This window comes from Armigeres subalbatus, chromosome 2 (assembly GCF_024139115.2).
Source record: "Armigeres subalbatus isolate Guangzhou_Male chromosome 2, GZ_Asu_2, whole genome shotgun sequence".
NCBI classification, from domain to species: Eukaryota; Metazoa; Arthropoda; class Insecta; order Diptera; family Culicidae; genus Armigeres; species Armigeres subalbatus.
In genome coordinates, this window is record NC_085140.1 from 111697804 (window position 1) to 111707947 (window position 10144).

Consider the following 10144-nt stretch of genomic DNA (forward strand, 5'->3'; position numbering starts at 1 on the left):
CTTTATTTCACACCATAATGCGATTATAAAACACGTGTTTGGTACATATAAAAATTAATACACAGCATATTACACCCAAAGCTCCATTCTTATTCCGTTCACCGTTATCAGTTCGCTTGATGAATAAAATGTACTACGCTACTAACATTATCATCACTAGTCTGCTTTTATTCTCTACCAGTCTAGCGATTTAGTGACTTGCTATCACGCTGCATAACAGCACTAATTGTGATTGTACATACAGGTGCGATTAGAAGATTCCGAAATGATCAGATTCAGAATATATTTTCTGATTCTGCTGATCGTGTTTCATTTCTCTTCCGCCATATGCGGTCCTACAGCGGTATACGAGACTTTGAGCTTCCGAAATATAGCACCGAGCGATCAAGTTCTCAATTTTTCTCAGCAGACACCAGCAGTGAGTCATTCTAGTCGGGTGAAACGACAGTTTTCCATGAACTTTGGGGCCACCCATCAACAGGACGAGGGCACGGACGTCACCGCTGAAGCGATCGCTCGTTTGTGGCGCAGCAGAAGTGGGAACACAGAAGTGCAAGGCACGGCCAGCTACAATCAACACTTTGGCGGATATAATGGTGATGGTAAAGCTAAGATCAGTGGAATGCTGACACTTACACATAATTATTAGATGATGTGATTTTGAGAATTATAGTTGAGTGTGTTGTCTAACTATTCATAGAGATGAGTTTGTCCTTGATGAACTCAATTTCCTTTACACGTTGATCACTGATGTAGGTACTCCATAGCAGGAAAGCATCGATAAAAATTAGTTTAGATAGCATGATGGCAGATATTGTTCAATCATATTCTCGTCATGGACTTGAAAGCCAAAGGAAACAATTTACGATAACCAGAGCTTGCTACTGAGCCAACAATATTATCTTTCTCCATCCTGTATACTCATGAGCCCCATCGATCACATAAACTCAGTTTAACACAACTTTGAGTTCAAGTGACTTTTGACTGGATTCGGAAAATATTTGATAGGACCCTATACTATATGGGACAGTTATGCGATTACAGGCAGTATACTTGTATTGGCAGTGGGTGCCCACTTTAGGCTGTACATTAATTACGTAAGAAATTTTTCGACAATTTTGTTTAATGGCTCGTTATAAAATACAAGACACTTCTTGCTCCCCTAAATCCTTGCATAAATTGTAAATTGTTCAGTTTTCTCCAACCTGAGTAATTTGCGGCGAATTTCCCAAACTTGTTTTACATTAAGAAATAAAAAAAAATACAATAAATTGATAAAATCTGCAATCCTTCTAAAAATGTGAAAATAATTTCTTTATCTGTATCCATTGCTATGGAACTATTAAAAGGATCACAATTAAGTCTTCTTTTTGTGTAAGAGAGTATTAAAATATGGAATGTGACCGTTGGAAATATCAAGATAGGACAACACAAACCTGTTACCTGTTACCCCCTCTTTACTATCCGTTACTAAATTTATGGATGTATCAAAGTCTTAAGTGCAACATAATGTCTTATACGAAGAGTTGTTTCCAAATCTGGCGATTGGCACTCCATACCTATGTACTTGTATTCGACAATCATTTTGTCCACTCTTCCTCATTTGTATTCTAGTTATTGACAATAATGACAAATACTTACGTTGTTCTATGTTTTTGGTTTGTTCCCCAGGTCATGACTATCGTCTCAAGCTGAAGGTAGTGTTTACTTAGTTCCAAGGATTTCTCAGGAGAATTTTCACTCTCTTCCATTAATTAAATTATTCAGAGCTGTATTTACAGGTCATCAGAGCTAACAAGCAATAAAATACGATTTAGTTGTCTACCTTACTTGAGTTCGTGTATTTTTGCTGGTGGCCAAGACCACTGGGTAGCCGGAGCTTGTTTCACCAGGGGTTCCCAAGGCTTCCAGCCCAGCATCTTACGAGCCAGAATCAGTTCATTCTCGGCTTGGATGACCAGTTCTTCCACTTGTCCGCAGTTGATCTTCTCCTCGACTTCACGAATCACAGGTGTCTGCAAACCATATAAGCCATTTTATAGAAAGCTCAAATGACAGGAGACCAAATACTAATATTTACATTTTACAAGGAACATTTGCGAAAATGAAATGAAATGATGATGATGATGACGAAATGATGATGGTTTACATGCAAATTTACCAAAACAAAGACCGAGCCGTCCACTCAAAATTTCGATCAGCTGTTCGAATCTGTCTCATCTTCTTCTTCTTCTTTCTTGGTAGCCATCAATCGAGTATGACAGCTCAGGGATGGGCCAGTAGCTAGACTATATGCCCAGTTGTTTTGATGACCGTGTCACTGATTTACAGATCCAGTTTCATTTCGCGAACAAATTTTGCGACTTCTTCAAATAGCTTTTGATTACCAGTTTTGAACAGTTCTTCTAAATTAGCATAATGGCAATCGAATGTATAATTGTATCGTTGCACACCAAATCGGGGACAGTGTAATATAACGTGCTCGGCAGTTTCATTTTCATCACATATATCGCAGTATGGGCTATCTTTCAGTTTCCATTTTGCTAACCAAAACTTCGAATAATCGTGTCCTGACAAAAGTCGATTCAGAAGACGTATATCTTTTCCTTTTAGCTGTGATTTTGCAAACCACGGTTTTGTGCTCCATTCCGCTTGTATTGCATAGTATTTTCTTCCTTTTTCGGTGGACTCCTCTTCGTACCATGCTTTGGTTCTTGTTTCGAGGTCTTTGGTAAACTTCAGGAAAATGTCTTTTATGAATATTTTGTTTTCCATAGTCGGTGCTGTGTTTTTTGTTCCCGCTCTCGCCAACATGTCCGCAACATCATTGCCCGTGATGTGAATATGGCTTGGGACCCACTGAATTGTAACTCCCCAGCGGTTTGCTATCTGCAGTATTTCTGCAACCATAGTTTCTCCTTCTCCTTGGTCAATTGCGTTTCTAAGTATTTGACAGGACGATCTTGAGTCTGTGTACAGAACGTGGTACGTAAGCTGCTCTTCCTCAACTATTTTTAACGCCACCCAAATAGCTGTGAGTTCTGCTGACGTTATACTGGTGTCATGCCGTAGACGATAGTGTACACGTTTTCGACTTCCTTCGAAGTATATTCCAATTCCGCAATTATCTTCATCCTTCGATGCATCGGTCCATATTCTGCCTCTTCCTTTATATTTACCGTGTAACATTCCGAGGGTCAACTGCTTCAACCTAAATAGACTAACTTCTTGCTTTTTTATTGATTCTTCATTTAAATACTCATTAATTTCAACTCCTTCAACGCCTGTAATCTGTTCAGTTTTCATCAGTATATCGAATTTAGACTTGTTCTTCCAGTATAGCTGCTCCATATATGAAAATTTTTCCTGATCGTGGTCATTTAATGTTGTTATCTGTTTTAATTGTTTAGCAACAACATTTTCTTTTGTAAGACAGCGTGCTATTTCGCGGCAGATTACCATTTCTTGTCGGAATAGTATTGGGGGTTGTCCAGTAATGGCAGATAGGGAATTTAAAGGTGTTGATTTTGTGTTTCCAGTGACAGCTCTTAGACTTTGATTGTTTACCACTTCTAGGATTCTTCGGGTTGTTTTGCTAGCGTTGTTATGTACAGAACACCCATATTCCATAACACTACGAATAAGGGACTGGTAAACCTTGAGCATCGTGTCTGGATGTGCTCCTGTTTTGGCACCATTAAGGACTTTCAACATACACAGTCTATCTTGAATTTTTTCTCGTATTATTCGTATATGCGCTCCGAAGGTCATTGATCTATCTATCCATACCCCTAGATACCTTTGTTTTATTACTGATTCCATGGTGGTACCTTTGATCTTAACATCAAGAACTCTTTTGCCTACACTCATTGTCATCACGCTGGATTTTTCGACATTTATTGCTAAATTTAGGTTGTCACAGTGTTCAACAAATTTAGCCATGTATTCCTGCGCTCTTATATTCAAGGTTTCCCAGTCGCTAGCCGTCACCACTATCTCAAAATCATCAGCATATTGTACTAAAGTGACTCCGTCTATGTGAATTCTGTGCAGTATAGCGGTGTATATGTTGAACAACATCGGCGAAAGTACATCTCCTTGCGGTAATCCATTCGAAACTCTTCTCGTCGTATGTCCGTTGTGTAGGTGTAGAACTATTTTCCGATTCCTAAGAAATGATGATATCCATGTTATTACTTTTTCAGGTGTTCTTATGTTTGCAAGCGCATCGACTAACATGTCAGTGCGAACAGCATTAAAAGCGTTCGTTAAATCGACACATATCAACGCAGTTAGTCTGTTTTCTCTTTTATTCTTTTTTATTTCATTTATAACAAAGGTAATCGCCGTCGTTGTTGAAGTTCCTTCTCTGAAACCGAAAGATGTCTCGGGGAGAATCTTGTTGATGCGGAGATGATCTTTTATGATATCCAATACAGCAGAATTCATAATTTTAGTCATGGTGGGAACTAAAGAGATTGGCCTTTTTCCTTCAGGTGTCGATTGATCTTTGCCTGGCTTAGGTATAGCCACCACTTTAATTGTCTTGAGCTCATCAGTTAAGGTGCCGCGATACCACATTTGATTAAGATCGTCTATCAAGTTTTCAGATACTCCTGGCTTTAGTAATCGTAGCATTTCGTATGATACAGCATCCTCCCCAGGCGCAGATGTTTTCTTCCGTTTGCCGATTATAGAATTCCACGTGGTCAAATCTAGTAGTTTGTTTGTTGCAACTGGCACTGGATCGATCCAAGGTTCTGGATCGTTTGGTCCAAAGTGTTTATCTAGAAATAGGTTGGCTGCATCTGGATCGTCAAGCATGGTGTTGTTTTCAACAACTCTCACTTTCTTCCCGGTTAGTCTACCTATTTTGTTCCACAGTTCCTTAGAGCTGCTTCGTGGTCCGATTTCTTCTGTGAACTCCTCAAACTTCTTCCGCATTTCGGTCCGTTTCATGTTCTGGAAGATAGCCGCCTTACGCTTAAACTCTATCAGATTCTGTATACTGGATTCCCTGTTGAAAACCCGTCTCGCTTCGCTTTTTTCTCGCCATGCCTGGTCCACGGTATCAGTCCACCAAAACTTGGGTGTTTTGGTATCTTTTCGTCTGTTGCACTTCTGTATGTTCTTCACTGCAGATGTCAGATTGTTTACGTTGCATATTTCTGACGGTTCCAACGATGCTATTGTGGCCCTGATTCGCTTGTTGTCGTAGCAGTACTTTGTCCGATCGCCTTTCCCATTGCAGATGGTCATTTCAATCGCTATATGATGACTGCCAATGCCATATGTTAATGTCCGCCACCGAATATTCGAGAGAATTCTCGTTGAACACATGCTCAAGTCTATAGCTGAAGATCTACATCCGACTCTCAATGGGACAAACGTCATAGAACCGTCATTCAGAAGAATACAGTTCGAACCGTTTATCAGGTCCGCTAGTATTTCTCCCTTTCTGTCCACTGTTTCATCTCCCCAGTCTCCGTGATGCGCGTTAAAATCTCCTCCGACGATGGCGTTGTCGTACTGCCGGAACTTGTCGAACAGAATTTGAAGATCCTCCTTGAAGTCTGCTATACTGATTGATGGGCTCACGTACACAGAGAAAATTACCAAGTTCATCGACTTAACCGATATTGCAGCCACTTGCGTTTTGTTAGACAGAACGGGAAGTGCTATTTTGCTAAAGCTATGTTCGTTGCGTAAAAGGATTGCAGTTCCTCCATAGCCATCATCCCTAGAACATGGAATTAAATGAGTTCCTGCGATGTGATATTTTTTTGTGCTTTCTAGTGCTGGATTAGTCCATGTCTCTGATAAAAGGGCGACATCGAAGCTCTCACCCATCAGTACTCTGTGGATCTCTGCCTTGTTTTTATCTAAACTCTGCACGTTACACTGTATCAATTTTATTGATTTGTTTAACTTCCCGAATTTTGATTAATAGAAATGGTAAAAGCTAATCTGTTCTATTTATCTCGTATTCTGGTTTACAGCTATTGTATTGAAGAAGTGCTTACCTGGCTATTTCGTGTCTGTCTGATGGATTACGGATTTCGCGAAATTGAAATGCCTTCTCGTGCATGTCTTGAACATTTCTTTCGTTTCTTCGTCGTTATCTAGCTGGGCGATGAAATCCGTGTAGAACGTCATCAACTGATTCTGTTGCTCATTTTGTACCCGAGCTATGACCTGCTTCGATACCGTTTCCCATCGTTCCTTTTCATCAACTCGGTGGCTGTTGTTCAGTGCTGCTCCGCTCGCGCTCTCTGATCCGTCGGATCTGACGATGTTGTTCCGCTTTTCGGTGGTGATTTCCGCGTTAGTTGTAGTTTTCCTCTTCTTGTTCTGCTTGTCGGGCTTTCCCAAGTAGACTGCGGCTTGTATTTTCTTCCTCTCATTGTTAGCCAACAACCACTGTTCTCGTAGCGGATCCTTCCAACGGAAATTTCCTTTGGCCATATCCGCAAAACTGTCTGACAGAGTTGGAAATTCTTCAGCGTCGTAGAGTGCCTCATACAAGTTTTGATTTTCAGTTGGAACTTGCTCTTTCGCTTCGGCGTATGTCAGGTTTCTTTTTGCCATGAGCTTTTTGATTTTATCCTGCCGTTTGATTTCTGGACAATTAGGGTCTGTTGTGGTATGCTCCGTGCTTCTGCAATTGGCACATTTCTTACTGTTGCCGCAGTTGGCATACTCAAGTTTGTCCTCGTGTCTCTCCGCGCACCGTTGGCACCGTTTTGCACTTCTGCAATTTGTAGTGCGGTGATTCGTACGTAAACAGTTTAGGCAGACCACTACCTTCTGTATGAAGGGTTGTACGCGACTCATACAGCAGAATAGTCTTACTTTGTCTGGTAGGCTACTTGTTCGAAATGTAACACTGACACGATTGGTTGGTATCTTAATTCCGTCGTTGAATCTTGTAAGCCGCCGAACGGCAACGATTGGCACTTCGCATTCCAAGTCCTCTGCGATTTGCTCGATCGGAATCTCCGATGGAATTCCTGCAAGGACGCCTGTGATACACACTAGGTGTTGCGGAACATACGCTCTGTAGATCTTGCTCGATTCGTTGATATGTTTCACCAACTGGTTTGCCTTGACATAGCTGTTCAGAAATACTAGTATTTTCTGCCTACCAGCGTACTTCATATCGACGATGTGACGTTTGTAGGTGTCGTTACTGCGCAGTGTTGATCCAAGTCCGAATTTGTTGATTTTTTTCGTTCCGTCTTCATCGTTCCTCAGCTCGAAGTACACTCTGTACGGCGCAGCGTCCTTGTGGGTGTATACCACATCCTCCCGTTTTTGCAGATTGTTACTTGTTTGTCCGATGCTATTTCCTGTTCGTACCGCATCCATTTTTTCCATTTCCTGCGCCCAATCAATTCTACTGGACGTACTTCCGCCCCCGTCTGGTGGATCTTCTTCCGCGTTCATCGTCACCCTAACCTCACTTTTCTTTTCTCCCTTACTCCAGTTATATTTTATCTTCTCAACTCGCAATCGAAAAATCGTTTATTTAATGCTTCTGCGTAACTTGAATTAAGCAATTTCGCTTCAAATACTCCGCACAAACTAGTTTTTGATCACCAATTTAACTCCACGTTTACGCTTCTTGAAAAAAATCCGTCCACTCGCGTTGACGCGTCACTTCCGAATGGAATCTGTCTCATAAAATGGCTTATTGTAAATGGGTTCAATATTGTCATAATAGAAGGTTCGTAGTTTTTGTTTTGTTTTTTCCTTCCTAATACTACAGACACACCTGTGGTACTTGTACCATGGTACAAAAGGACAAGAAAATTATTGCAAGAATAATTTGGTAAAAACAATAATCGGTATGGAAGTCTTTTCAAGATGTTTGTACTATGATACGAATTCCACCAGTGTGTCATTAGTATAAGCTAGACAGACAGAACCGTTACTTCAGGGTTGGTCACGACCAGATAATTAAATTGACATACACCAATAAGAGGTTTAAATCTAAGGAAACGGTTTTAAGTAACAAACACTTTCTAATATAACAGCTGGAGGCCTTTCCAACATTTTAAATTTCCAAATAGATTAAACAAATCTCAAATATATGTAAATTTTTACATTGATCCTAATTAGCATGGACATCGATCAAAGCTCTAATATCAAATATTTTTTTACACAAATATATAATTAAGAAATAATACAAATATTACAGAATTACAATATTAGGTACATGTGTCAATAACTTACCGATGCTACAATCTTGGCTCGTTCCGAAACAATCTGCTCGGTGTAGCGCCGGTAGGCCGCATCCTGTGGCATTTTTGCTACAGCCCGAAGAATTTTGTTATACAAAGCCGTCAATGTGTGGTGCGGGTTCTTGGCCACATTAAGCCCGGTCAATCCGGTTGCCTGTGACGGGGAAGCAAATCAGTTATGACATAATCAGTACATCAGTATGGATATTCAGGACTCATGGATTCGACACAATTCCAATGAAACTTACCTTTTTGATAGCCCCCGACATCCTTTCACTCTGAAGATAGTCCTGCGGAAATAATTAATCTATATAAAGCACAAAATCTTGGGAAATCATTATTTTTACTTGCCTAAATACAAAATTGAAAACCAATCAACACTCCACAACTGAATCAAGGTTTGTGACAGATTATTTTGACAAATGAAAATATTCGATAAAGTCGACATATCGTATAAAAGGAATATGGGGCAAAATAAGCTACAACAATATAAACAGTGAGCACTTTTTCTCATTCTCACTCTTTTCTGATAAGCGAGCAGCGAAATGAAAATACGTAGATGCAGTAAACGGTAGCGACATCTGTTACATGTGCACCCAGCTTTATTAGAAATAATTTGGAAATTCATTATATTACAATGCTTGATTGCAGACTAATGTTTAGCTATCGAAGCTGTTTCAGAATCCAAAGAAATAACGAAAGCATCAATAGTTGAAAACAATTAATTTGAAGCAAGACTTCATTCGGGCCATATTTCGTCTTATTTGTTTGCTCGCAAGGTTACTGGAGACCCCATTTCTATCGACGAGTACTGTCTCTAAATTTCTAATATGACATTGCCTCCCAACCACCAATACTACCTAGATATGTTATTGATTCTGTTGTGAACTCGGTGTGCATACGAGGTAAAATACCAAAAAATAATATGCAAAATACTTCAGATATAAAATACCTGAGCATGTTATGCACATTGATTTATTATTTTATTTTTTGGTATTTTTTTTCTTATCCACAGCAAGTTCGTACCAACTGCTGTTATCAAGGTCCTCGCTCCTGCTCGGGCTGCGACAAAACCCGCAACCTCCCTTCTTCCTCTTCTTCTTCAATGGGACTGGGGCTGGAAAGTGTTCTATTAGCATTTCCAGAGTTATTAATTAAACGCTTTGCTATGCCCATCAAATGCATGAGTATGTATTTTGTGTGGATACACTACGCCCAGGGAGCCGAAAATGTTTCCCACTCGAAAACACCCTAGGCCGGACTGGGAACGAACTCATCATCTGCGGATTAGCAATCCTACGCCTTTGCTAGAAAAGCTAACTGGATACCCCAACCTCCCCTTAATTAACCAGTGCAGAGCTTCACCACCTTGTTTAAGTGACCCTCCTGATTGTTTTTCAGCCGGCCAATTTCTTCCTGGATTTTCTAGAGATACCTACTTGGATACATGGTTGGCTACAGCGTCGATACACCTATGCCTGGCGTTTTGCAAAGCTCCATAATTGTTAGTCTTGGGCGGTGTTCCTTCAGTTTCCCTGAACGTTTAGGGTCCCCAGGTCTGCTTCCACCGCGTGGAACCAGCGTGTTCGTGGTCTTCCATGAAGTCGCCGGTCTCTATCCGAGTTTTTATTGAATATTTCGCTTTTCTTTTTTTCGACATTCACACTAAGTGACCAACCCACTGAAGTCTGACGTATTTTAAACGTTTCACAATACTATCATCTCTGTATACTTGATACAGCTCGTGATTCATGCGTCTACGCCACACGCACAATTTTCTAGTTTTCTACCGAGTATTGTACGCAGTACCTTTCACTCAAAAATCCAAAAAATCCAAATCCACTGGTAGAATCAGAGTTTTATATAGATAATGTGACCAGCAAGCGTCCTGCGAAACGCGG

The 10144-nt window shown here is 40.4% G+C and overlaps 2 protein-coding genes across 3 annotated transcripts; one reads left to right on the top strand and one right to left on the bottom strand.

The window, feature by feature from the left end:
- LOC134210679 (uncharacterized) lies at positions 1-1912 on the top strand. Its single transcript, XM_062686873.1, has 3 exons — positions 1-343; positions 407-602; positions 1672-1912. Exons 1-3 carry the CDS (start codon positions 266-268, stop codon positions 1710-1712), a joined length of 315 nt encoding a protein of 104 aa, XP_062542857.1. The 5' UTR covers positions 1-265; the 3' UTR covers positions 1713-1912.
- On the bottom strand, positions 1751-8680 carry LOC134210678 (NADH dehydrogenase [ubiquinone] 1 alpha subcomplex subunit 5). 2 transcript variants are annotated; one of them, XM_062686870.1, is made up of 4 exons: positions 8595-8680; positions 8492-8533; positions 8236-8397; positions 1751-2015 (listed from the first exon to the last, which is right to left on the bottom strand). In XM_062686870.1, exons 2-4 carry the CDS (start codon positions 8510-8512, stop codon positions 1827-1829), a joined length of 372 nt encoding a protein of 123 aa, XP_062542854.1. In that variant the 5' UTR covers positions 8513-8533; positions 8595-8680; the 3' UTR covers positions 1751-1826. The 2 variants fall into 2 exon arrangements, with proteins under 2 accessions (XP_062542854.1, XP_062542855.1); XM_062686871.1 differs by having other exon boundaries at positions 8591-8650.
- Between the last annotated feature and the right edge of the window lie 1464 nt (positions 8681-10144).

Excerpts from the sequence above, each read along its gene's own strand:
- LOC134210679 (XM_062686873.1), top strand. The coding sequence starts at position 266 with ATGATCAGATTCAGAATATATTTTCTGATTCTGCTGATCGTGTTTCAT. Across the intron at positions 344-406 it reads CCATATGCGGTCCTACAGCG|CAGACACCAGCAGTGAGTCA; the intron begins GTATACGAGACT and ends AATTTTTCTCAG. Across the intron at positions 603-1,671 it reads TGGCGGATATAATGGTGATG|GTCATGACTATCGTCTCAAG; the intron begins GTAAAGCTAAGA and ends TTTGTTCCCCAG.
- LOC134210678 (XM_062686870.1), bottom strand. The coding sequence starts at position 8,512 with ATGTCGGGGGCTATCAAAAAG. Across the intron at positions 8,398-8,491 it reads TGTCGGGGGCTATCAAAAAG|GCAACCGGATTGACCGGGCT; the intron begins GTAAGTTTCATT and ends TCCCCGTCACAG. Across the intron at positions 2,016-8,235 it reads GAGCCAAGATTGTAGCATCG|ACACCTGTGATTCGTGAAGT; the intron begins GTAAGTTATTGA and ends TATGGTTTGCAG.